This window comes from Micropterus salmoides, unplaced genomic scaffold (assembly GCF_014851395.1).
Source record: "Micropterus salmoides isolate LMB-PRFRI ecotype aquatic unplaced genomic scaffold, ASM1485139v1 Ms_hic_scaffold_4, whole genome shotgun sequence".
Lineage (NCBI taxonomy): Eukaryota > Metazoa > Chordata > Actinopteri > Centrarchiformes > Centrarchidae > Micropterus > Micropterus salmoides.
The window spans coordinates 30,958,440-30,985,330 of record NW_024043372.1 but is presented as its reverse complement, the minus strand read 5'-3'; the positions used below and the strand labels follow the sequence as shown (position 1 = coordinate 30,985,330).

At 42.9% G+C, this 26,891-nt stretch overlaps 3 protein-coding genes across 7 annotated transcripts; 1 reads left to right on the top strand and 2 right to left on the bottom strand.

Annotated features, from left to right (window-relative positions):
- Nucleotides 1-1,844: 1,844 nt before the first annotated feature.
- Nucleotides 1,845-5,581, bottom strand: tada3l (transcriptional adaptor 3 (NGG1 homolog, yeast)-like). Of its 2 annotated transcripts, XM_038695802.1 has the most exons (9): nucleotides 5,429-5,581; nucleotides 4,819-5,063; nucleotides 4,435-4,682; nucleotides 4,091-4,196; nucleotides 3,811-3,946; nucleotides 3,570-3,673; nucleotides 3,296-3,402; nucleotides 2,508-2,699; nucleotides 1,845-2,392 (listed from the first exon to the last, which is right to left on the bottom strand). In XM_038695802.1, exons 2-9 carry the CDS (start codon nucleotides 5,026-5,028, stop codon nucleotides 2,200-2,202), a joined length of 1,296 nt encoding a protein of 431 aa, XP_038551730.1. In that variant the 5' UTR covers nucleotides 5,029-5,063; nucleotides 5,429-5,581; the 3' UTR covers nucleotides 1,845-2,199. The 2 variants fall into 2 exon arrangements, with proteins under 2 accessions (XP_038551730.1, XP_038551729.1); XM_038695801.1 differs by lacking the exon at nucleotides 5,429-5,581 and having other exon boundaries at nucleotides 4,819-5,336.
- A 342-nt stretch (nucleotides 5,582-5,923) lies between these two features.
- On the top strand, nucleotides 5,924-8,787 carry LOC119885658 (actin-related protein 2/3 complex subunit 4). Its single transcript, XM_038695803.1, has 6 exons — nucleotides 5,924-6,074; nucleotides 6,821-6,939; nucleotides 7,361-7,472; nucleotides 7,589-7,684; nucleotides 7,904-8,074; nucleotides 8,230-8,787. The coding sequence occupies exons 1-6, from the start codon at nucleotides 6,072-6,074 to the stop codon at nucleotides 8,233-8,235; spliced, it is 507 nt and encodes a 168-aa protein (XP_038551731.1). The 5' UTR covers nucleotides 5,924-6,071; the 3' UTR covers nucleotides 8,236-8,787.
- Nucleotides 8,788-9,711: 924 nt separating this feature from the next.
- pfkfb4a (6-phosphofructo-2-kinase/fructose-2,6-biphosphatase 4a) lies at nucleotides 9,712-25,128 on the bottom strand. Of its 4 annotated transcripts, none has more exons than XM_038695798.1 (14): nucleotides 24,921-25,127; nucleotides 19,346-19,462; nucleotides 18,207-18,303; nucleotides 18,046-18,112; nucleotides 17,865-17,939; nucleotides 17,727-17,783; nucleotides 17,526-17,647; nucleotides 16,139-16,346; nucleotides 15,901-16,047; nucleotides 15,234-15,338; nucleotides 14,408-14,537; nucleotides 13,398-13,460; nucleotides 13,220-13,284; nucleotides 9,712-10,466 (listed from the first exon to the last, which is right to left on the bottom strand). In XM_038695798.1, exons 1-14 carry the CDS (start codon nucleotides 24,973-24,975, stop codon nucleotides 10,407-10,409), a joined length of 1,368 nt encoding a protein of 455 aa, XP_038551726.1. In that variant the 5' UTR covers nucleotides 24,976-25,127; the 3' UTR covers nucleotides 9,712-10,406. The 4 variants fall into 4 exon arrangements, with proteins under 4 accessions (XP_038551726.1, XP_038551724.1, XP_038551727.1 ...); XM_038695796.1 differs by lacking the exon at nucleotides 24,921-25,127 and adding an exon at nucleotides 20,593-20,851; XM_038695799.1 differs by lacking the exon at nucleotides 9,712-10,466 and adding an exon at nucleotides 11,470-12,284 and having other exon boundaries at nucleotides 24,921-25,128.
- Between the last annotated feature and the right edge of the window lie 1,763 nt (nucleotides 25,129-26,891).

The following is a 26,891-nucleotide window of genomic DNA, read 5'->3' as shown; positions in this document are numbered from 1 at the left end:
GTTATTAAAAGCTTTCATAAACGTGGGCTGGTGGCATTATGAGTTTGCGAGGAGGACACCGGCCTAAATTGAGGGGAGTTTTACATGATGATTGGGCCATTGTTGGAGCCTCCAGCCTAGCTATAAGCACTGAGCTCTGCTCAAGCACACTGAAACACGAGCTTTTATTTTTAACCAGCCTACCATTCTTCTGAAAAGGCAAGGGTTTTGCCAGTACTGCACATACACATTTGTATACACACCGGTAAACACAAATGTAAAAAATCAAAACATACATGTGCATTCATGTCTGGCTAGTTATATTTTAAATAAATGTATTCTATTTTGACATCCCGGAAGTAACCTTCCTCCACACTTGAGTTTTGAAAACATTCATGTGTATGCCAAAGCCTAATGACTTTGAAAGTCACGTGATAGCTATTTCTTGGGCACAGGGAGTAAAACAAACAATGAGGAGATAGAGAAAAAACACTCATTAAATACAAACAACACATTTAGAAAAAAAGATTTGGAACTGGGGCATGGCTTTGACGTTGGTGGGCACATGACCCCTTATTTCTCATTACGTTTGAATTTATATTCTGAATCCAGTGGTGCAGCGGTTGTGACCATGGGACAGTTGGTGAAAGAGGAGCGTGTCTGCTTGTTGTGTTGTGAACCCAGTGACCCTCACACACAGCTGCACCCTGTGACACTCTGTCTCCTGCTCTACCCCAGGATCAAGATCACTGACAGTATCTTCAACTGAAGACTGGACACACACTGTGGCGGACACATGTCAGCAACAGGCCCTTCGCTAGGGAAATTCTGTGAGCCTATTTAAAAGACAATGACTGCCATCTAGTGGTGTCTCAGTAAAAGTTTCCCACAGTTAAAGGAAGAGTGGGGTGAGGTAATACCACGTTCTAGGATTCCAGGCCTTTTATTGTGGCCAGCCTAAGAAACACCTGTGCAATACCCATGCTGTCTGATCAGCATCTTGATATGCCACATCTGTGAGGTGGATGGATTATCTCGGCAAAGGAGAAGTGCTCACTAACACAGATTTTGAAAGATTTTTGAACAATATTTGAGAGAAATAGGCCTTTTGTGTACATAGAGAAAGTCTTAGATCTTTGAGTTCAGCTCATGATGAATGGGGGCAAAAACAAAAGCGTTGCGTTTATAGTTTTATTCAGTGCAAGTAGCAATTGTAAGTGGCTTTGGATAAAAGCATGAGCTAAATGAATAAACGTAAATGTAATAAGAGACTACTTATCTCTGGGAAAATGAGCCAGCAGAAAGATAGGTGCTTGTTTGCTTTTTGCATATTTGCACATTACATTGTGTGACTTTGTATGTACAAACACTTTAAGACAACAAAAAAACAATGGCAAGTTATAGTAATTGCTGAAAAAAGAGGTGTAAAATATGTTACATGTGCCATCCATAGAAAATACAGTTTATTATTCAGCTGCCTAGGCAGATGCCTTTCTAGATGCTCCCTGTTATTAAAGAATATTACTTATGTTAATACACGTTCTTATGCCAATAAATAAACAGGGGAGCTTGTTAACTTCTGTCTCAGTTTACCCCGTAGCCACCATTTGAGAAAAATTCTTAGCACTTAATTAAAGTTAATAAGAGACTTATAGCCCTTGGTTTGAAATGTAAGTTAAAGATTAAGTCAGATCTTACCGTTTACGAACAGTGGTCAACAACAAGCATGTAAATATAGCAACACCAGAAATATGAATTGATCCAATGGTGTTTAACCATTATTTGAATCAGTAGCAGTGATCTTCAGTTTGTGATGCTGCTATCCATTTGGGTTCCAGGAGGACTCAGAAGATGACAGTAGACACTTGTGGTGATACTTATTTATTCAAACATTCATGTGTATTATTTTACATTATGATGGTGAAACAAAATAAAAAACATAAACATTCAACTGACAAAAAGAAAAGAAAAAAAAAAAAAGGTCTCTGACGCATGGTCATGGCCACTGATAACTGAGCTCTCTGCTGTCAATCACATAAAAACTACTACAGAAATGTCTCTATTCAAATCACGCAGACCTGTAGTAAACTGTATCATATATCATCATAGATACACCTGTTCACCAACCATGTAACAACTTTAACAGCTGTTCTAATCTGTGGGGAAACGATGCTTCTTCCAACATTTCCTCTGGATAAAAAACAGAAACGGTTTCTTCCTCTATCCATCCAGCAACTTGAGGATGCTTTCCCTCTCCTTCAGTGCTTTCCAAGCCTGGTCCTTCTCCTTCTTGGTTGGAGTGCGTTTCTTCTGCCTGGCTGCCATGATTCTTCGAAATCCCTCCATGACTTCATTGTCAGACACCCTGACTCTCTGCCTCAGCTCCTGCTTGCGCATCTCCTCCTTCGCCAACCTGTGAGGCAGCAGCAAATACAAAGTAAATGTCAACAGCTGATTGTGGGTCAGACCTTATTCTATGTACAGTTTACTTGATGGTAAATATATCCACTGCTGGCCCGTGTCCTCACCGCAGCAGCTCCTGCTTACGGGCTCTATTGTGAGCACTCAGGGCTTTGAGCTCTGCTTGTCTTTTCTGCAGCTCTGCCAGGACCTCGTCCTCAGAGTCTCCTCCAGGTCCAGGTCGCTCCTCGGAGTCCAGCAGCCCCTGAGCCACCAGCTCCTCTTTGATCCGAGCCTCCAGAGAGCGTGTGTGAGGAACACTGGAGCGGGGAAGAAAGACAGAAGATGTGTCATATGTAGCATATAAAGTAAAAAGTTCAGTCTGGCAACTCAATACCTACAATAAACATTTGTGCAAAGTCATTTTTGGAGTACTGCTAAAAACACACACGACGTGAATAAACGAAACTCCCAACCAATATACAGTACTGTGGCCAGGCAGCCTCAGCGTGGTGAGGTGTGCGGGGAAAACACAACTTCTAAATACGTTAGCATCCAAACCAACATGTACCACATCCATTCAAGGAAAGTGAGTAAATGTCAAATATTATAATTTTAGATTTCACATTAATTTCATCCCTCCAAATGTACATGCATGCCTGTATGTATTGAAATAATATCACATACATGCACACACGTGTACTTACATATGCATACACATAACTATACATTACAAACATGGGTTTGCAGCAATTACAGCTGGGTGAATGACAATGGCCTGGGTCAGCAGTCTGACGTTGGAGTGAGTGTGAGAATGTAACTTGTGTATTAAAATGGCGGCCAACATGCTACATTATCCAAAGTGGAGAACTCAACATGGTGCCTCTGATATCTTGTACATTCACTGCACAAATACCTAAAAGCTTTTCCTTGGCTTCGAGGAGAGGTCCCAGCACAATCATTAGCATCCTTCCCTGATATGTCAGGTATAGGAGAATCCTCCATGGGGGATATAATGTTCTCCTGGAAGAAACCAGAAACAAATCTCAGCAAATATAGCCATGTTTGAGTGTTTACACTATATTTAAACATGAAAATATCAGGTGCCATATCTCACTCGTCAGTAATTTCTGCATTTTCTAAAGCCACTATGCAGTATTGGAACTTTTATCAGTCTTCAACATACTGACCTCTACAAGGGCCTGGAGCAGACGCTGCGTGAGAGGACCAAAGGGACATCCGTCCTCTGGAGATTCATGTTGGGACTCTGACTTTTTCAACAGGGAGTCCACATCTAGAGCAGTTGAACATGGAGATGAGTACTAAGGTGGATACATGCTTGTGTAGTAACTACAGCCTGGCATGGTAATAACATGTGCAGACTAGCCCATGTGCAGTCATTTAAGGAGCAGGTCTGCAGTCTTCCCTCACCTTTTGCATCCAGCTCTGACAGCGGGCCCCCCATAAGGCTCTTTTTCTTGTCATTGGCTCGTGCTCCTTCCCTCTGCTCCTCCAGCAGATCCTCCTGAGCCCACCGCTGAGAGTAGTGTTTCCCCAGTGCTGGGATCTACAGTTAACACAGGCAGTGCCAAAGCGTGTACTGTGATACATTTCACATATCACAATAAAAACACACAGAATTTTGGCCAAGCTTTGACTGAATTTAGGTATAACAATAATAACATCAACAACATAGCTTTTTATTTCATACTTTGAAATATTCAGCTTCATCCTCCGGGGGTTTCAGAAGCTCTTCTAGCAACCGTATCTCTTCATTTGTGATATCAGCACAATATGGCTCGACAGATGCCCAAAATCTGAAAAAACAAACAAACATTTTAAATACAAAAAAGATACTTAGCCAAAACAAAACACATTCATTTTACCTTGACTAGGGTCACCAATAAATCGAATAAAGTCTGATTTGACTTGAGGGGCGAAGAGGAAAAACACTGAGGCTAAGCAAATACAGTATAATAGAACTGAGATATATTATGAAGAGCTGTAGTTTTTCACGATATAAAGAAAAATTTGAATTGAGTTGTTGTTGCTGACCTGTTGGGAGCATCGTTTTTAGGAGTGCGGGGAATGTCTTGTGGCTCGTCTGTGAATTCATACTCTTGGACTTTAGGCTGCAGATTTTTGGATTTGGGTCTGCCAGGACCTGGGCCTGGCCCGTGACCACCTTTGCCGTCCAACTTCTGCTTCTTTGGCTTGTGGCGAGAGGAGGCAGCAGGGTCTGGGTCTTTCCCCAGCTTCAGAAAGCGCTTATCTCCCTTCTTGTCCTGCCAGTCTGTGAGGATCTGAGACGCAGCACGGAGAGGGGAAACCAACAATGGAGGCGATGTAAACGGTGACATTGTTGGAATATGTGTTTGGGATTCAGAGACAACTGACTTGGGATGAAACCCCAACAAGTTAAACCTAACTTTCTCCTACCTGTCTCTGCTCCTCCAGGGCTCGAAGGCGGCGGCTGGCCGAGGACAGCAGCGTCTCCAGCTCCAGCTGCAGGGTGTCCAGCTCCTCAATGCCAATTCCATCGTCCTCTGACCGGCCGAGCACAGCAGTGTAGCGTGGGCACACCTTCACGTGCTCGACGGGCTTGAAGTCGTAGTATTTCAGTGGGGGGCAGTCCTTCAATTCGCTCATGGTGCTGTGTGGCGGAGGCCTGGTGTCTGGACAAACTGATACAAGGACAGTGGACAGATGGACAATGTGGATAATAAGAGAGACGTACACATAGCGGTGTCCAGCTGTTGTTCTTAGTCTTTCCTGTCTGCCTGTGTCTCTCTATCGCATCCACGCATTAAACGCACACTCAAGCACGCACGCACTCAAAAACAAGTATACGCAGGTCCGCATCACCGACGCAAGCTCGCTGGGCCCAAACCGCACAAACTGCTCTTACATTTCAACAGTGGTCACTGTGATTTCACGATTTTGCACACAAACGCGTCACATTAACGAGTTTTAAAATTGCAAGAGTTGAATGGCACACACCTGAAGCACAGATATAGATGTTTCAATGATTAAAAGCAACGATATTTACCATCAGTGAATGGCGTCCATGATGGGAGAAAACATTGTGATTTGAGGGGTGTGTGAGATGCATTTAAATGAAATTATAGCCCATTTTTGACTAAATAAATTTTTTAAGAACTAAATTTAGAAAATACATAACGTTACAAAAATCAAAAGAGCGTTTTCAAATGTTATTATCTATCGAAATGAACTCGAGGAGTTAAAATACATTAACCTAATCCAAAATGGTATCACCGGAACAAACCATCTTGTGTCACGGTGCTCACAAAAATAGATGCCCGCTAACCCCGTAATACAACAAGTTACCTAAGTCATATATACATGTTGTGATGTTATTATTGTACATATGTAATTGAGAAACCGGTTTTAAAAAGTGAAGTGACTCCTGAAAAAACGGAGGCTGAACACGTCTCCTGTTCCCCGAGAGGAATGGACGCACCGTATGGTGTGCTCGTTTTGTAGAAAACGCACTCCACCTGGGCGGTGTAATGCGCGCAAAGGGGACCGCTTCTGATGTGTGGAGAGATCCGCTTCTTCAAACGAAGAGCGAAGTAAAAACTAGTGCACCCTGTCTGTACTCGACGATGTAGGATTTACGGAAGAGGAGTCCCAGGCGTGGCAGAGGAACTTCCGTCTTGTAAAGCTCAAAAATGGTAAGTCTCCTGCACTCAATATGTCTTTATTTTTAATTAATTAGCCGTTTACCTCCGCTGATTTTGGCTTTAGTCGAAGCGACATTAGCTAGCTAGCTCCGTGTTTCTCATAGACGGGGTTTGTGGTCGGCTGCAGTGAAATGAGAGGACGGGCATCCTTGATAACGTGACGGTTTGCAGAAACTAAAGTGATAGAGCTGAGCTGTCTTTTCCTCTCGGCCTCTTTCCCTCCTTCTTCTATGACAGGTAGAGCTGTCATTTAGACGGTGGATATATGTGGCACCGGCAGAAAGATGTAACGTTAGATGGACGTAAATAATTTGGATGTGCTGCAATCTCGGTCACAAGAAAGTGACTCATCCACGAACGTTAATGCAAGCAAAATGATTTTAAGGACCCTCACATCTATATAAGGTTGCAGATTATTTACATCAAGTTGATACTGATCGTGTTTTTCTTTCTAAACTGGCTGTTAATGGTCCTATGTTCAAAATGTAAAGGTGACGAACAGTAAGTTAAGTGGGTTGTAACTGAGCAGCAGCCACTGCATCCCTGCACACAGCTCATTTTGGTTCCTGCTCAAACCTGACCTCATAAGCTGATCCTGCTGGTTTGAGTCGACGTCACTAGACTGGGAGGTTCAGTTTGCCCATGTTCCCTGATCTAAATAACAAAAGAATCATCTAACAAGATCTTCTCTGCAGTGGGACCCACCCAGACACTGATCTCACTCAATTTCTCCCCAGACAGCGACTTTGCGCCCCTACTTAAACGCTGTGAGGGCCACCTTGCAGGCGGCGCTGTGTCTGGAGAACTTCTCCTCTCAGGTGGTGGAGCGTCACAACAAGCCAGAGGTGGAAGTTAGGTATGTTTTAAAGCCGTGTGTTTGGAGTAGTCCCCCCCCCCCCCTTGCTTCCTCTGGTTGCCCCCTTCCTGCTTTGCTTCCTCCTGTTTCTCCTGCCCTGAAGCTGTTTGCACATCTACAGCTGTCACACAAGTGTGGACTTGTGCAAACTTGCTTAAGAAAATCTAAGAGGGGAAAAATGGCAAAAAGCATGGGCAAGGCTTTAAAATTAGCCTGCGGGGACTTGCCGGGGCCTGTTTGGAGGTGTTTTTCCCCAATACAGAGTAAAGAGTTTTTCAACAAGTCACTAAACTTCAATTGTATGTAGATCCATGCAGGGTCTCACAGACAGTAATGACTTTGAGTGTCTAGAAAACACAATAGTGTTAATCTCAGCAGGCCTGTTTTCACCTGTAATGGATGGATTGTGCTGTGGTTACAGGAGCAGCAAGGAGCTGCTACTTCAGCCTGTGGTGATCAGCCGTAATGATAAGGAGAAGGTTCTCATTGAGGGATCCATCAACTCTGTCAGAGTCAGCATTGCTGTCAAACAGGTGATTAGAAGCAGCAGGATTTTGACTCCCGTTTGGTTATGAGCTATTCACATTTCCTAATTTTCTTCCACAGTCTTATATGCAATAAAAAAACAACAACTTCTGTGTCACTGTAGGCTGATGAGATTGAGAAGATCCTCTGCCACAAGTTCATGCGCTTCATGATGATGAGAGCAGAGAACTTCTTCATCCTGAGGAGGAAACCAGTAGAGGTAAGAGACACAGCGGTAATCTGGGTTATACATAATGGAATAAAGAGGAATCAATATACAGTGACAGTACAACAGGAAGAATGAAACAGTGTGAAATGGCAAACGTCAAAGGGCTCTCTCTGTTCTAGAAACTGTAGACAGATATTTACAACAGACATTCCCATGATTGCATTTGATCTTGGACTCTTTTTATTTTCCTCTCTTGCCCTGTGATTTCAGGGATATGATATTAGCTTCTTGATTACCAACTTCCACACGGAGCAGATGTACAAACACAAGCTGGTGGACTTTGTCATCCACTTCATGGAGGAGATTGACAAGGAGATCAGCGAGATGAAGCTGTCCGTTAATGCCAGGGCCCGTATCGTTGCAGAGGAATTCCTCAAGAACGTAAGAAACTAGCTTAAAAAAAATCTGCATATTTATATATATTTTTTCTGCATATGACAGTCAGACTCATAGCTGGAATTGTGTACAAATGCTCTTTATTGTAAAAGACACAAATATTTGCATGGAAAATAATTGCATAATTCTCCTCTCCACAGTTCTGATGACAATGTTGTCCGTGCCCCCGCACAAGCGGGGAAAACGCTGCAAGGACCAATCAGCACAAGAGAGGAAAACTAAACAGCCAATCAGTGAGGAGATGAGAGGAACATGACCAATCTGGCGATGACATCCTTTGCGCCCGTCTTGAGTATTTCCCTGTAGTCATGAATATCAATGACTGTATATAATGAAATATTTACCAGTTTCATTTTCAGCCACTGAACAAATCCCCAAACAAAGGCGGGTCCTTAAAGTATTAATCAAGTTGATAGCCATGAATACAGGGGCATTGAGGACGTGTCGTTGCAAATGAAACGGACAGGTTTTTGTATTTTCTGTATGTGAGTGTGTGTGTCACGGTTGTTTTTAAAAAAAAATTTGTCTCCAAAAATTTTCTCTGTTCAGGAAAACCCGTGTTAGAGGAAAGTAGTCTGTGTGGCGTTTAATCACGGCACACGGAGCAAAAGCTGTCTGTAAAGAAGCCACAAAAACCTATGTATGAAAATAATGACAGACAATAAAACCGTTGTTTATACCTTTTGTGGTATTTCAAATGCTGTCAATCTTTTTGTGTCATCTATGGAGGGCATGTGTGCTACTGCTGTACCTATAAATGGATTTGTTCTGCTTCTGAGGAAGTTGGTTTTAGTCTTTGGCCACATTATGCACAGCTACGGAGCTATTTCAGCTGGGAGGAAGGGGAAGTAATATCTTCATGCTTTAGGCAGTGTGAACCATTTTTGTTGCACAGTATTTGTTCACTTTTACATGTTAATCCCAATGGTTTAACTACAGGTTACAGCCCAAAAAGAAGAAAGTGGCACTTTTTTAAATTCATCTGTATTTCCTCAGGAGTATTTGTTGGACAAGCAGCACCTCCCTGTAGTCACACACACACCTGCTATACAAGGCTTGTACTGCTGGAGGCGAAGTGCACCGACTTAATATTGGTTGAAGGGTTTTTTATTGAACTCCTATGACTAATCAGCCACTTTGGGAATTCAGAAGAGGAACTTAATAAAGTTATCTCCTGGACACTCCCTGTTTGTGATCACATATTTTTACCATGCCCTTCCAGTTCCCCTGTTTAATCACGCAGCCTCCACGTCCTCCACCAGTCCCTCATTTCAGGGAACCCACAGGGGACAGACAGACGAAAGAGTCTGTTTCTGTGGACTCCATCCAAACTTCCATCAGCTGGCACCTTCTGATTTGACCAGTCCTCCATTTGTTTTGTTTTTTTTCTCCTAAAAATCACCAGTTCTAGCTTTTAGACAGCTGGTGAGACTTAACAAGATTGCTAAATCAACAGAAAACATGATGGCCATTTATTCACTATTTTGTGGCATTTTATAAATTAATCACTTTGTTGAGAAAGTACTGGCAGATGAATCGAAAATGAAAATAATCATTAGTGCAGTCCTAATAATGACACCATCACACAAGGTAGGGTCTTTAGCTAGCGATCACATGACAGGTTGGTTTATAAAAATAACTTCTTTATTATACTGGAGTTGGGATGTACATTTTGAAGTTATGACCCATATAAACACCAACAGGTTTGAGCCAATGTTGCATTTCCAACACCCCGTATTGCGTAGATGTGTTCTACACAAAAAGGTATTATGGGCACGTTTTAATTTCAAGTATTTTGATCACAGAAAAGATAATACTGACCCAGTCCATATATTTAATCATCACAGTCAAATGATTGCACAATACAGTAACATGTCAAGCGTGTAGCAGAAAGTCACATGATCATTTGATGAAACCACCATGATGTTGGGTGTTAATTCTACTGCTGCACAACATCAATACACTGTAACTATACTGAATATAGTAACAAATGGACAGGAATCTGATGTGAGCCAAGTGTTTACATCCCCTCTGTGCACAGAGGTGCCACACCGTGTAGCTTTCAAATATGAACACTGAGGCCCAAACACATCACGGGTTCAGGTCGAGCTCCTTCCAACCCCTTAAAAAGGACAGACGCAAGTGTTAAAGAAAGGTGTGTGTGTGTGTGGAGTTGAAGGAGAAGGAGGAGGCACATCACCCAGACGGTCACAACATTGAGCAGGTTGTGCACACTGGAAACGTGAAATAACCACAAGAGTCCCGTCAAAAGGGAGGGAGAGGTCCAGCTGCAGCCTCACTGGGTTATGGCAGTCTGTCAGAGGTGAGGAGGGACGGTCTGCAGGGCGTCTTCAGTTGTACGGTGGATGTTCACATTCTGGAAAGAGGAATGCATCAGTGTCAAACACATCGACAGGGAGGGTGAGAAGACACTAGACACCTCTAGAAACTTCATGCTGTATAGCCCTGTTTGTGCACTTGTGATGAATTCTTTGTGTTGATGTACTGTAGACTGTACATGGCAGATGTCATGACAGTCAGCCGTTTTATTTTTGAATGATGTACCACCGGTTTGGCCACAGATGATCTGACCTCTTTGAAAAACTGTGCTTGACGCTTCAGGTTCCTTTAAAAACTCAAAGTGCAGATTACCGGACCCTTTTCATAACAGACAGATGCTGCCATCAACAGAAAATGGCCCATTGTAGCAGCATTTGTCATTTACATTTACTCACTTAGCTAGTGCTTTTATCCAAAGCGACTTACAATTGCTATATATGTCAGAGGTCGCACGCCACTGGAGCAACTAGGGGTGAAGTGTCTTGCTCAGTGACTCATTGGTGGAGGTGAGAATAAAACCATGGTCTCTCCTACCAATGGCATGTATTTACCTCATGATTTAAACATGTTTTCATGATGTTTATTTTGAGGTCTTGGTAAACTCTTTTAAAACATAATAAATATCTTTTATTTTCAAAAAATGATGCTGGGAGTAACAGGCGCACATTTTACGCTCACACCAAATTTGAAGACAGAAATGTGCGTGTGACACAGTGAGTGTATTGTTCAGGCTGATGAATAGCAGCACTTGCTTATGCACCCCAGTGGATCCTTTGCATACAAATGAATCAGTGTTCAGTTTGCACAGCAGAGCACGCAGGGAGGGCACCGAACGTCTGATCAGTAGATAGTGACAATAGGAAGGAAGTAGTTGGCATCTTTTGATCTCCAAGCAAGTTTGAGTAGGAAATCCAGCTCAACAGTCTAGACGTATTTCATCTTTAGATTTACCTTTAAAGGTAAAGCATATAACCCATGATCCTAAAACAGCTTTCATGTCAAACTTTCTAAAATGAAGCACAAGAAGAGTGTGGCAAGGATACATGAAACGGTTGAGTGGAGTTTATTTAGAAACATTAAACAGAACGATCTTCCTCTTAATTCTTATCAATGATATGAATAAACTGCAAAAACCTTCACATTGTTGAACAAAGTATGTCTGTACCTCCAGGCTCTTCATTAGACAGTGCTAGACATCCTAAAATTAGAGACAAACTGTAATAGAGGACATTTAATAAAGAAATAAACAAGAGTTGATTTTTATGTGCAAAATATAAAAGCACAAACTTGTTTTGTGCTGTGCCATGCTCTGAAACTAAGATGAGACTGAGTGTGTCTACCTGTTCTACCAACAGAAATATAAAGTGGTGAGACGCTGCTCAAAGTCAACATTGTTAAAATCAGTTCAAGTGACAAGATCAATAAGAAAACAAACTACACGTAATCACTGCGTCATCTATAAAAAGTTTAGCTTCATTTCTTCATTTGGAATTACATCATCACACCCAAAAAAAAACAAAAAAAAAAACACACACAACAACCATCGGCTTTTCCTTTACTCTCCAAAAATGGGAGAATGTGCACGACACAAGATCCGGGTCATGGGATTAATAATCAAAATTAGAAACTGGATTCCAGTCAATTACCACCATCACCACGTCTCAAAACATGAGTAGAGGAAAAACAGTGAAGAGTAATTCAAAGAGACCAGAGGTTGCTGCGTTTGGCAGGTACAATGTGCGTCTGAAGGGTACAGTGTGCGTAAAGGAGGGTAAAAGGGGAGAGGTGTACAGCCTCATTGGTGAGCTGGCACTGTTAGCAAAGCCTCCTGTGACATCCTCGACACGTCTACGTTCTGTTTGATAAAACAAACAAAAAAAACACACACACACACACACACACACACACAAAGAGGGGGATCAAAACACATGGGAGAGATGAAATCCACAGCACACACACTGGGCGAAGACTCGGAGAGACGTATGAAGATCAAGGGATGTGTTTTTACATGCTTGAGGTTTCATCACCAGTGTCTTCATCAGTGATGCGTCGGCAGTGCAAGTCAAGAAGGAATTAAACAACAAAATCTTCTTATGCTTATCTCATGTGCTTTTCTTAGAAAATCTGATGATTTCTGAGCTGCAAAAACATGAAAAACTTTATTTCCAGAAAGGGGCTTTATGGGTAATAGACAATCATCTAAAAATCCCAAAACGTAAGAATAAATTGTCATGATCGTATTGATTTTCTAAGCCTTACATCATATCACATTACTCATATACAGCACATATACTCATTGTTATAATAATTATAGCATTTATAAACCTGCATGATGGCAGGTATATTTCACTGAGAACTATTGCTGGCTGTTCAACTACCATTGTGTGACGACGTTTATCAGTGCGTTTCATCAACAACCCCTGTAAGAAGCTGGAACGTTTTCCACACAGAGGCATATCTATCTGGTGGGTGTGAGGGGGAAAATGTGGAATGCAAAAGAAGCCTTGGTTATTGCTCCTGTTATGCTCTGATAACATACAATTCACACATATTCCAACACACAAACCTGCTCTGAGCTTATTAATGTCCCATATCAATGATTACACAAACGTGGCCATCAGAATTAAGTGCTGACAAAGGGGTCTAAATTCAGCTTGAACGCTGTGGTGAAATATCCGATGTGACACAATGATGCTCAGCACCTGGGGCTATCGGACCAACCGGTCTGTGAACCACATTAGCTTGCAAAAAGTGGTTCAGCTGTACTGTGTGTGCGCTTGTTATACCCACCTCCGGTCTTTCTCGGTGCGTGTTGACTGCATCCACATTTAAGCTGATGGACTCCACCTTACAGCCTGAGCGTGCAGACAGAAGTTTCATTAGGTCAGGTGGCAGAAGAGTGTTTTGGTTTTTTTAATTACCATTTATTTACCATCTGCATTGTATGCTAATAGGAGAGCGGTCCTACCGTAGGCTACTGGCGTAAGCTTCAGCACAGTGTGCAGAGGGCACTTCAGGTACGGCAGCTCTTCTGTGTGAAGACAAATAAAACAACAGTTCATGAAACTACCTGAACTGTAATTCTTGCAATAATAAACTTCTTTTTTTTATTTTAGTAATGACAAAGAACAGATGAGGGTATCTATAAAGTAGAGGACTGAAAAAAAGAGTATCGGTAAATACTCGTCCCTTGTCTTGAAATAACACGTAACACATAAATGATTTTCTGCTTTAGTTGGCTCATGTAAATGTTAGCTTGCCGGCTAACCCCGACCAGTCGCTAACGTTAGCTATTGCACAATACTAGAGTTGTATAGCTTTCCACATTACTTCACCAGTAATGATTCATATTACTATCCTGTGTACTGCAGGTATTATGTCAAAGTGTTGATTTTAGCCTGCAAGAAAGGACACAAAGCAAATGTGGAGCGATTTGTTCATACTAGCCTATACTGATGCAAGGCAGAGGCAGCCATCTATCATTATCATGGGTCAGACGTTTTTTTGCCTTGTAAAGGTCAATGTAGACTTATTGTCGTTTTACCGATACTCAGGTACACAGCTTGTTCGCCAGTCTCAAATCCTGTAACCTGTGACTGACATAATATACATTAACACATTATGTTAATGTGCTAATGCTGCTACTATGCTCTAACTGTTATATATTAAGTGTTGCAACAACATTTATGATATTCAGTCTAGCTAACTAACTGCTTTCATTATCATTCGAAACATTTATCTGTGCTGACACTGTTGAACTTCTGTGGTGAAAGATACAGAAATAGCCGGCAGGTGAGCTAACGCTGAAGTCTCATGTCGGACAAATGCAGTCATTGTAACGTTATCATGTAACAAGCATGGATTGGTTCAACGTCATGCTGTAATGTTACAGTGGGAGTTTACATGAGTTTCGAGCATTACTGAAAAGTACACATGGGCCCTTTAAGGATCCTTGGGGTTCAGTTAAAAAGGACTGACCTGCTGTCTTGTCCAGGAAATAGGCCAACAGGCAGCGCATGACGGCCTGGTGACAGATGACCAGGACGTTCTCTTGCCGTTCCAGCTCCATGATGGCAGGCTCCAACCGCTGCACCAGGTCCTCATAGGACTGAGTTCAAGAGACACAAAAAGAGGCTAATCAGACAGGCAGAAATCAGAGTGCTACACTTCTAGAAACATTTCACTCAATCAACAACAAAGACAGCTTTATCCATCCCTAAGAAAGGGCACACTAACACATTTGAAGTAGAAGAGAAGAACATCTGTACAACTTCCACACAATCTGCTTTCTTCAGACATTCTGCTAAATGATGAATCTCAGGTAAACAGATTTCAGCAGGTGGAACACGCCATACAGGCTGTCTTAGACCAGCACCAGCTTTAACAAGATTCCCTGCATCAGCACTGTCGGCCTCGGCAGCCAACTAATTCCCATATCCGTCTTCCTGTGTTGGCTTAATGGAGAGGTAATGGGATGGACTTAAGGTGGGAACAGACCAGCGGGCATTCAGACCCACAGCAAACACACACTCTAGGATAATGTGAAGTCTTTGTTTACAGTGATCTGGTGTTAAGCCAAATCCGCCTGAGAGGCTGCTCGTCCAAGCTGAGGCTCATTAAGCAGCAGAGTAAGTGGCCAGCAGCCATCTGGATGCAGTTTAATTGTTTGTTTGTGGGGTTACGTGTGTGTTTGTACTGGGGGTGGGGTGGGGCGCTCAGACAGAGACACACTGCCCACGATGCTACCTTAACATATAGAAACGCACTTAACAGGTAGGTTAAAAGGTTAGATTTAACCACTGACCTCTCCTTTCGGGTAGCGATAGCGGTATTTGTCTTGGTCCCTCAGAGCAAACTCCAGGGGAAAGTGCTCCTGGATCTCCTCGTACATCATCTCCTCACAAACGCCCTAAAATGACATCGCACACACAGATTATGCTCCGGTAACACCGCATGTTAATAAAAATTAAGCAAGCCAGGTTCAGGTGGGTGAAGAAGTTAGACTCACACTGCATCGTTTATTGAGCCAGGCCGGAGTGATACAGTGCCAGCATCCAAACAAGGTTACTGTTCACACCTCTATGTGTGAAGACTCTATTGGATGTTGGTTCAAATCATGACGCTATGCTTACCTATGTTAACCTAAAGTCACGTTGTGCGTCATTCAAGCCACATGCAACACTTGCTACATAGAGCCAGTCAGTCTGAAACAAAATACAGATAATCGTGACCTCAGGGTACCTAACAAAATGATAGCAGCAGCGTCAGTCAGTCAGTCCACCAAGCAGGCAGAGAGAAGTGTGAACTACGGTTTTGGAGAGTCCTTGTCTCTCACCTTTGGCTCGCTCTAGCTCAGCAATTGACCCTAACATGACCTGCCGAAACCTGTGTCACAGTACGCCTAAAATTCCTTCACACTGCACGCATGTCAGCAAACGGCCTTGCTTTGCAGTCATAAATGTAGTACTCACTGCATCAATCTCGTTCAGGACCTTCCACTGCTCATAGGGCACATTGAGAGCCTCGGCAGTCTGGATGGTTCTCTTCATCTGACTGGTCCACACCTTCAGGTCGCTGATGCCCTGCGTCTGGATGAACTGGCTCAGCTTCTTCCCAAACTGCATAGCAAAGAAAAAACTTGTTATTTTTTTTTACCAACTCGTCTGGACTCTGAAGACACATCTCTTGTTGAAAAAAAGTCTGATGTACCTCCTTTCCTCTTGGCGTGAGGCCCGAGTCCCCTCCGATTCGACCATTGACGTTGAGCTCGCTCTCGCCATGGCGGCACAGGTAGATGGAGCGAGGCGTGATGTGAATGTTCATGAGGTAGTAGACGATCCGGCTCTGGATGTGGTCCAGCACCCTGTTGACCAAGTACCGTTGACCCACGTCCATGATTTTGATGTAGGAGAGATCCCTGAGGGGAGACCACAGACACATTGAGCCTTCAGTTCAACATTGTTTGATGTGACTGAGTCAAAACCAGTCAACAGATTTGAGAACCCTAGAATAATTAGTTGTTAAGAAATACAGCCAACCTCGGTCTCCCCATACACAGCGACAGTTTAGGGGAGTCTCTATAACGACACCATACTAAATGGTGCGCAATATTCATGTTTTTTATATTAATTTGAAAGGCCAAGATAACTTAGATTTAATAGTTATTAACAACAATTTGAGCATGTTTTACATACAGTAGACAGCAAACTTGAACACCAACATACTGTATGTCAAATTAGCTGCAGCAACTACACAATAACAAGAACTAATGCATGAGAACTGCAGGGAGGTGAAGAGGGAGAGAGAGAGATGTGACCCACGACCAGGTATACCATAGTTTATAATAATGCAGCTCAGCAAGGATACAGACGTTTTATTGAGTAGACGAGTGTACATAAACTCAGTGTAGTTCATACACCTCACTGATAAACCATTTAGGTGGCTAAAATATATTTCGCTGCTGACCCGGTCCACAGCTTCCGTGCCAGTAAAACTCTCTGCTTCTCTAAACTGGGAATACACTGGCCACCATCTACTGCAGGTAATACACGGACTGATATGCTTTCCATTTAAAAACACAGTGAAACATAGCTATGTCTGCCAACAACCATTTGTTTTTTCAACAACTATATAACGACTGCTACAAAAGCTAAACATCTCCCTTACAACAGATGTAGTGAAAAGTCTTACTGCTGTCCTAACTCGAAAAGCAAATAGGCACTAACACAGAGGTGATCAACATTGACAACTGTCAATGTTGATCACACTGAAATGCACTGTAATATAAAGTAAAATAAACTTTTTGAAAGTTTCACTGTTTCAAGTGTCATTTTGAAATAATTACCACTGCATGTGTCACATATCTGTGTGAGTTTTGTTAGCATTTGCTTTTTCAAAATTAAGAACTGTTTTGTACATGAGATCAATGCTCATGTCGAATCAAATTTTCAACTGACAAAAATAAATAAATAAAAAAATACTAAATTGCCTCATCGTTCTGGTGAAAAGCCCACAATGTACTGTAATTAGCTACACTAGTTTTTTTGCACAGCTAGGACATCTTTACTAATGCACTCTTCACAGCAGTTCACCTCACCTGTCCAGGACTTCATCCAGCGTCTCGTATGAGTTTTCATAACACTTGATCCTCTTCATGAAATCTTCCACTGCTTCGTCTGTGTCACAGTTGGTGTAGTCGGGGCTGCCCAGCTTCACTTGCTAAAGCAGAGAAACAGCAGAGGAGTGAGTGCAACTGAAGGTCTATTTTTTTGAGATAAAATAAACTCAAGACACCCACCACTATATTCTCCTGTATGACATCTGGATCTTCACACACAGACTCCACGAAGAACACCTGAGAGAGCGGTGGAACAAACCAAGTTTAGCATCATTGTCACCTAAAGCAGTATCCCAGAACTGTGACCTGGCCAGTTACCTTAAAGCCGTTCTGCTCTGCAAACTGGATGATGGTTTCCCTTCTTTCTCTGGTCGTGTTTGTCGCATCAAAAACCTGCTTAACACAAACAGAACAGAAGTGGACAAGCTTTTAGCAATGCACTCTGTGTTTGACCTGCCTGAAACATGGAAACCAATACAGAATTTTACGTTTGACCCACCGCAACTTGGCCTCCTTCTTCAGTGAGATACTGCCGCACATCGTTTAACGCTGCTGAAGCACACTGTCTATAAAGATCACATCAACTCGGTCATAAATGCCACAACTGTTGGTGGTTAAATAAAATGCTGAGGCAGTCTTGAGGCCAGTTTCCACTCTTACCGTCTGATCTTTAACCCCTCTTCGTTGTCTGGACGGAAGAACTCAAACGACTTGTAGATCTTCACAAACTCTCTCCTGTACTGCCCAACATTGAACTCTATGGGGAAGATGGAGGACAAGGACATGTGAGATCATGTTTCTCTAAACTCGCGATATCGACTTATCGTACGATACACAGACATGACCTTGATCATATTTGCTGACCTCAATGTTGCCCATTCCATGTGTGTTTATTTACATAAGAATGGACGTCGCAACATTTTAGCCAGATGAGCTGCATCTGTCCTCTCGTCTGCTCTCTGTGTGGGACGAGGGCTCAGGCAGCTCCTCCACACAAAGTGCGACCAGCGAAAGTGATACTCGAGGCTATTAAGTGTTTTAATCTGTGTTTTTCCCCAAAGAGTGTGAGAGTGACTCCAGCCAGAAAGCTTGTCACGGCACGGCTGCATCGCGCCATGATTGCGGTCATTCTATACAACGCTTGTGATTTTACCAGACGTGCCACAAGCATATGGGGCGAGTCTATTTTTGACTGAAGCAGCACAGAGCAACAATAAACACAATTAAAACAGACAAAAAACAAAAAAACTATTTAACTACTTAGCCTACTGTCCATGGTAAAAGGACATAAATCAAGGACAAAGTACCAAATTAACAAAATCTGAGCAAGTCGGCAAAATCCAGCAGGCAAAACGCTCTGTTTCTGAAGTGCTCACTGTGGGGCATGAAGCCGTGCAGAGGACAGAACAAAACCGGGTCGCAGAAGCACTAAAAGGCCAACTTAACAGGTCAACGTTGGGCAGCCAAACTCTTCGCTCCTGAAACGCCTGAAGTGGGATTTGAAGCTGCAAAGGGGCGGCTGTTTTTATAATGTATGTAAAAAAATTCAGTTGCCCTTTGAAAGGGTGCACTAGCATTATTATGCTATTATACTGTCATTATTTAAGTGGCATAAAATGCTCTTAAAACAACAATAATATTGTTTATCGCAATTATTTCTGGGACAATAACTCGTCCTCCAAAAGTAGTTATTGTGACAGACTGTGAATCATTTCCCTTCATCCTCTAGAACTGATGTTTCCACAACTGTGCCTTTATTCATCACAGTCTTATCGGCTGACAACCCTAAGAAGACGTACCTCTGGTGGGCACTCCGATCCAGTTAAGATAGCGGGTCAGCTTCTTGGAGATATAGGTCTTGCCCCTGGCAGGAAGGCCCACTGTCACAATCAGTGTGGGGCAGTTGGTCATACATACTGGAATGAAAAAGGGGGAGGGGAGAGAAAGCTTCAGTCATGTGTTTATCAAAGACACACACACACAACGCACATGTAAAAACTGATGTCAGTGTAAAATCTGTAACGCCTCAGTAAAAGTGTAATAAAAGTTTATCTGCAAATATGCCTCCACCCCTTTCAATATCCACCCTTACCCCCTACTAAAGATACACCAATTTAATATCAACACTAGATTGTCCTTATCAGTGTGTGTGTGTGTGTGTAATCCAGAGTTATATGCCATGAAGACACATCACTCTGTTGCCAGCGAGGAGCAGAGGTCACGGTGGCAGGAGGACGTGTCTGAGGAGGACTTGTGAAACGCTTCACTTGACTCAGGACATTAGGAGAGAGCCAACAGGAGAGTTGCAGTGTGTGCACAGAGGACTGGGTCAAAGAGCAAGATAGTTTTTATGGGTGCTAGCTTTTATAGTTTCTTCTTTAAGAACAGCGGAGGGCATGGCAGTCTTGTCCAAACAGGCCTGGTGCATGAAGTTATTCCGACACTGATTTCTCTGACAGATACCTCCCCGGTATGTGAGGACTGTGCTGTGGTACAGACTCTGACAAACAACTTATACCCAGACCCATGGTTCATCTGCATTTTAAAATTAATTGATTCAAACATCCTCTCTCATTCAGGCCACAGTGAGGAGACACAGAGAAGTGACCCGTGTGAGCGCAGATACAAACGCAGCAGCATATCCGCAGGGCAAATCACTCACATGACTGCAGGGATACAATTCCTGTTTACCAACAGCAGAATGCTTGACTTGGCACACAGGGACAATCAGATGGACATCCCGAGTGCCAGTCCTTTCTCCTCGGTGCCAGCAGCCATCATCTGCGTGAACGTCCTGTGGATCCTTACGTAACCGTGTGACCCTGATAGCTGCCGCACGACTTCTGAACTCTATGTAACGCTAAACGCAAGGGGGGGCGGCGTTAATGACTAAAGTTACCGCAGTGTGGGAACGACTGCGTGCTCGCCAATGCGAACGACAAATCTCACACATATCTGTTCATACTCATTAAACTAACGTTGCGGGTGAAACACTGTACACACATATGCTAACAGTTGTCGCTAAGTAACGTTGTCACATACGCACCCTTTCTTTGAGGGATGTGTTTCTCAGGAAGGCCATTTTTACACGGCATCCAGATCTTCTTCAGCGGATTTTGGGTAAGTTCCCGCGGATTCGACGGTGTTCTGTCCTCCATTCCGCCTTGCGGTGAGGTGGAGGCGGCGGGGACACGGGGTCTTTTCCCGTGACGCTGCCCTGAAGGTGACCGGTTTTTCATCCGCGCTGCTGAGCGGTGATGGAGATGGACCGGGGTCGCCCGGTCTTTTCTCTCTGTGCTGTCGTCACGTGCTGCGGTCTGGCCACAGTGGCAAGCTCACGGTCGGCCGTAATGATCGCAGTAGGGGCGCAGCAAATATTCTGCGTAACCGTAAGTGACAGGCTAAGTGCTCAGCCACAAAACACAATCTTAAAGGCTCTACACACCCATGGTCCACCTACACAGGTGTTTTCACTTATTTTGCCAGATTTCTCCTCTTCTCAACACTGTGTGGGCGGGTACGGATTGTGATTGATTCACATCTCACCCAATCTCTTGCCATATTTGTTGGTGGGACAAGTTACACTGTAATTGTTCTTATTGGCGCACTGACTTTGGAGACCATACATAATGTCAAATGCGGCTTCGGACTTCAACCTGAGCAGAGATGTAATCAGCCAGAATGACTCAAAATGCCTGTGTGGGTGTGGACTTTTACCATGTGAATAAGACTGCATTCTGTTTGGCCTTATCATAGCACAGTGGTTTGCTTTAAAGGTTAGTAAATGGTTTATGTCTACCTATTTTGACTATATTTACAAAATGTAATGTTAACACACACAGGTGAGGGGAGTTTTCCTTTGTGTGCTTAATGTTGGTAAAAGGTGGGTCCTACGTGTCACGTTTAAGTCACCCTCAGTCCAAGAAACAGGATGACCTCTGTCTCTCTGGCAGTAGTTCATGCAGCTGTCTTTCCTTTGTGGGCATGACAAAAGCTGGGTAGATTAGGAATGAGTCATCTATGAGCCCAAGGACAGGAGATGTACTTCTTCAATCTTAAATATTTACAGACTGACTCTCTCCGCCTAGAAAGCAATATGACCTCCAGCTCCTAACGTGAGACCGATGAAGACGCCGGAGGAGGAAGCGAGGAAGAGAAAAAGAGAGTGACCAAGCAAGAGACCGAACATGAGTAAACATTGAACTGGCTGTCACTCGTTGGCGTGAGCTAAAAGAGCTGAAAGGATGCAGGACAGATGCCGAGCTGGCCTTCTTGCTGTTGGACTAGTAAGTAATAACTTATTAGCAGGCTTGCTGTGTCTTGTGTTGTTGCGCTTGCTTGATGTTTGGCTGTGTTAGCAAAGTTGTTGAAACCAGACAGAGGTTTTGCCTCTAGCTATAAATCTTGAGTTGCTGTTAGCAAACTTACTAGATACAGACACTACTAGACACAATTGGACATCTGTGACATTACTGTGTGGCTTTGTTGGCTAGCTTGCCACCCAAGTTTCAAGCAGCATTATGCTGCTGCTGGTGGAGAGCGCCGGCGGTGCCGTGCTATAACCGTGCTCAGCAGCCTCCACTGACATAACGTTTATTTTTATTTTTTGAAAACGGACAAGGTACGCTGATCAACATTCAGAGCAAATGTAAGCGTACCCGTGTTAGCCACAGGCTATTTTTCATCGGCAGTCCCCTTGTCAGATGTTATTGGGCATCTTAAAATAGTAAACTGTTATAATACAAAAAATAAATTATACAATAGACAAAAGGTAAAAATTACACTGTTAAAAATCACAAACAATCGAGTAAACAAGATGAGCAGATGAAATCTAAAATAGATTATACAGTTATTGTTGGTGGATGGGACCAGCGTCAGTGCTGATTTTCAATAAGCCATTTTTTAACATTACTACAAATGAGTAATAGGATGGGGACTCTCTAATTGATGGTGGGACTGAGTTCCACTGATTAGCATTAGCTAATGGCAACGGCGAAGAGACAGAAGAGGATGTTGACAGAGGAAGCTAAGAAGAGAAAAAAAGAGTGACCAAGCAAGAGGCTCCCGGACGAATGCGAGATCTTTGTGAAATAAAAGGCTGCAAGACAAACCCTGAGCTGGCCTTCTTTCTGTTGGACTAGTAAGTAATAGTGCTGGATGTTTGGTTATGTTAGCAAAGTTGGCAACTTTCTAGCTTTTGATTGTAGTGTAATCATAACAAACGTGCAAACGTACAGCTGTTCTTATCTACGTCAGCGTTGAATTACACTCTGAAAGGTAGGGGCATCAAGAAAAACAGTTTTACATAATGTTGAGTTTCCTGAAACTTTCTTCATCAATAAGGGTTGATTCACTCACCAAAATGCTCAGTGAATGAATGAATTAAGGAATCAATCAATCAATCTGAAATCAACCAACCAGTTCTTACAAACAACACAATTTAATCATCTAAACTGTGCTGATGTTTTTTGGTCTTCAGATCATTTAAGTCAAATGTATGAGCTTGTTTCTAAATGTGGAAAATGGCTTTCAGTCACACAAGAAACATCTGTGAGTCACTGTGTTTTGAAAAAGGAAGAACTGAACGAGACAACTTGCGGTGTGTCATGAGGACAGACTACAAAGTATTGATTCTGTTTGAAGTAAACTTTTCCTTTTGAGCATTTCTAACAGCTAATTCTAAAAAAAAATGCCATAAGCAGCGGGCATTTTAACATGTCACAGCAGGAAAGGCACAGGTGTAAATAAGAACACATTTTCTTACAGACACTTTCTTACACATGAGCTGACAATCTCCATGAGGTGGCAGCATTACTCTCCCCTTTTTGTGTGTGTGTTTGTGTTGACCTGGGTACTGCCAGTTTACAGGAAACACCTGTAAGGCAGATTTTGTCCAGTGCAAGGTGCCGGAGAATTTGTACAAAGGTGTTTCTAATATTCTGTCCTCTGAACAGAGTGCCTTTCAAATGAATGCAGCTGAGTACGACTCCACCACCATCACAATGGCCTAAGAAATGACCACAGAGATAAGCCCAACAAAAACGAACATTATAAGCTTTCCACAGACAGGATATTTTGCAGAGGTGATGGACTGCACTGCACAGTTGTGCCTGATATAGTGGTAAGTCACTGTACATTTTCAGGTTAAGAGGCCTATCTGTTAACTGTTCCTCATGGGCTATCTGATGCACTGATTATATTAAGCTTTAGAGTCATTCTGGTGGTGCAGTAACAGGGCCCTTGACCTAAATATGGTGAAATGGAGGTTTTCTAATTAAATAGCTCTCAAATTCCCTGACTGCTAGTAGACTATATAATTTATATCAAGTTCATCATGTCCACAAATAAATGGCACACGAACTCATGCTAGGGATGTATTTTTAGCTTTTTCAGCTGGCTAATATAAACACACAGCAGTGCAGAGTTGTGAAAAACCCTTACAAACCTTGGCACATCCTGTAAAGGCCGGTTAGGCAACACAAGGTTATTATTTGGTGGGCTATTTAAAGTAGCTTATCTTATCTGCATTAAGCTTGGGTAGCCTTTCAGAAACAGCAGCAGGCACGCTGTGCATTGATTTGTGAACTGTGAAAAATGTCAGTTCCCAGAGAGGGTAAATGAGGTGTCTTGCATGCTGCACACTGGAACATGAACAGGAAGCAGATCTGTGTGCTCCTCCTCCACCTCCCAGAAGCTGCCAGACTTTGATTGCAGCTAACAGCCCTTAGCCTGTAACGTTAGTACCGGACAAGTCATTTCCCAATATAGTATGTTAACATTATACACTCAAACTAGCATTCACCCACGTGGAGAGGCTCGTGGAGCAGCGTTTAGAAGACATGGATTAAATGCCTTGCATCGCAGCCCAACATGAGCAACAGCCACAAACACAAACAAACAGCCAGAAAACGCAAACCATTAACTGCAACGGCATGTCCAGCATGATCCGTGTGTGGAACATGGCAACAATAATAGCCTATTAATAACTGAGAGGAAACCTGGCAGATCAGCTCCAGTCTGCACGAAGCAATTAGATTGTGGGATAGATTGGGTTTTTTAGCCTACATGTTTCTGCAGCAGCCACCAAAACACCCGTCTGGCTCTTCGTCCTGTGTTAACGCACAACTGCTGCTGTTATAAACAAGGCATGGCCACTGTAAGAAAAAATAAATAAATAAAAACTAGGATTGCTGCCTGTAGTTAGCACTATGTAGGGTAAAGGTCTCGGTGACAGCGCCAACACACCGCGCAGCACGTCGCCTGTTGTTTACGTCTTCAAGGGCTGCACGAACCCTCTCCGTCTGTTAAAGATGCACACTTTTAAGCTCCCGCATGCACGGCTCTGTTAAAGCCCCCCAACGCGGCGTCTCTTACCCGCTCTGCCCTGGTTCTGTGTGAGCTTGGGTCTGCTGGAGCAGCCTCTCATCATGGGCGTCTGTCTGATGGAGCGCAGTGGCCGGCGGTGTGTACGTGCGTCCAACAGCAGCCTGCTGAGCGCTTCCACTGAAGCTGACTGTACACACACTCACCGTGTGACGTGTGTGTGGGACCTCAGACCGGGACGAAGGCTTTCTCCAAAACTGGATGGAGTGAGGTAGCAGCATACCTGCCCCCCCCCCCCGCCCCCCTGCACCCTCCAATGCCCCACCCACCTTTTGACAGTTGGACAATGTCTCCCATCAGTGCTAAGGGCTTCAGTGTTACCCTGTGACACTGATCTATATTTAGGATACTACATACATTTTTAGGAAACGTTACAGCATACACGTACACATCTAAACTACATAGGTTTATTACAGTTCTATAGACTTAGCATAATATATATTCACCACAGACAGTAAGATTTAATAGCAATATTCTGTATTTTGCTTGTATACTTAGGCATGCCTTATAGGACACTCCTTAATAACATACATGTTAAGGATACCAAATATTCACTGGGAGTTTTTTTGTTGCAAAAAAAAAACAGTTGCAAAGCTTCCAAAAGGGCGAGTTTTCCAGGAACAGTCTATCTTGCAGAACGTGTTTTTCTGCACTACTAAAAATATTCACTCCAACAATTTTATTTTGACACAAATAAGCAGAGTACTCTTTAACACTTTATTATGACACACCTAAACCAGCACTGGGGCTGCCAGCCTATTGTTTTTAAAAGTTGTTTTTCTGCGTTGAACCTGTGTGTAACCAAGGTGTGGCAAGGGATCATCCAGAGGAGTCTAGGGCAAGTTTACTGGGAAGTCCTGTACCAGTCACAGGGAGAATGCCAGAACATCCAGTGGAGAGACGGGCATTTGTGATTGAGGCCAACAAGAGATCCGTCGACACTGAATGAGCTAAAGGGTTTCATGGCTCAGATGGGAGAGACTTATATTTTTTGTGCTCAATATTGAGAAATTTCTCAATGTTTGTTTTCATTTTGATACTAAAAAGGAATTTTCCCTTTTAAAAACACCAAGATAATTTATTGATATAAAGTTTTCAAAATGAAAAACCTTTAGGTGGATGTCAGTCAGGGGTTGATTACTGTTTTATCAAGTATTAAATTTAGGTACTATATCCAATTTCAGCTCATTGAACCAGCCGTCTTACCGTGGCAGTACAATGCTATGAGATCATGTAAATCTGGTGGCCAGAGGAAGCACAGACATAGGGTTATTTCAGTGGCAATAATGATACCCTTATCAGCAGCCTGTGATAATGATGACACTAATTGTCGGGCACAAGGGCTGCAACTGCACATGTGTGGATTCATGAGACAATCAGACAATCAAGACATCAAGGATTTGTTGAGGTCTGTACAACAGAAAGGAAACCAACTGAGCATGACAGACTGACTGAACTATTTCAGGCAGAGCTGTCTGTCTTTCACTGTAGCCTAAAGTACCAGTAGATTCAATAAATCAATCTAAAATAAAAATAATTTCTTGTCAAAAACAAATATTTAAAACGTTTTTCTATATCTCCTGTGAATAGTGCTGTAAAACAGACCCCTACTTTACCTTATTAGGTAATAAACACTTCTGTTGTGTTGAGGTTTGTAATCCTCTGGGGAGGGGGGGTCAGTCTGTGGAATAACACAAGTAGGAAGTGTATGACACACTGATATGTCAACATCATTAGTGTAACCAATAAATGCTGTAATCAAGTCTGTGCTCGTCTCCACAAAATGGCTGATGTACAAAGAAAAACCACTGCCTCACTCTCATTTGCAACATACTGTAAAATTCCACCCAGAGACACCTTCTCATTGTCTTATTCTGAGAACATTCATACTTTCTTCTTCAATGTAAGGGAGCACCAAACAACAGCTGAGGGGTCATGCTCTATTTGGCCCACATCTAATCA

Bases quoted from the DNA above. Each gene is read 5' to 3' on its own strand.
- tada3l (XM_038695802.1), bottom strand. From the start codon at position 5,028: ATGAGCGAATTGAAGGACTGCCCCCCACTGAAATACTACGACTTCAAG. The intron at 3,403-3,569 runs GTCAGTATGTTG...GGTTTCTTCCAG, and splicing joins TGCTCCAGGCCCTTGTAGAG to GAGAACATTATATCCCCCAT. The intron at 2,393-2,507 runs GTGAGGACACGG...GCTGCCTCACAG, and splicing joins CGTAAGCAGGAGCTGCTGCG to GTTGGCGAAGGAGGAGATGC.
- LOC119885658 (XM_038695803.1), top strand. The intron at 7,473-7,588 runs GTGATTAGAAGC...GTGTCACTGTAG, and splicing joins TCAGCATTGCTGTCAAACAG to GCTGATGAGATTGAGAAGAT. The intron at 7,685-7,903 runs GTAAGAGACACA...CTGTGATTTCAG, and splicing joins TGAGGAGGAAACCAGTAGAG to GGATATGATATTAGCTTCTT.
- pfkfb4a (XM_038695796.1), bottom strand. From the start codon at position 20,785: ATGAAAAACCGGTCACCTTCAGGGCAGCGTCACGGGAAAAGACCCCGT. The intron at 19,463-20,592 runs GTGCGTATGTGA...TTTTCATTCCAG, and splicing joins ACACATCCCTCAAAGAAAGG to TATGTATGACCAACTGCCCC. The intron at 17,784-17,864 runs GTAACTGGCCAG...CCGCTCTCTCAG, and splicing joins CAGAGCAGAACGGCTTTAAG to GTGTTCTTCGTGGAGTCTGT.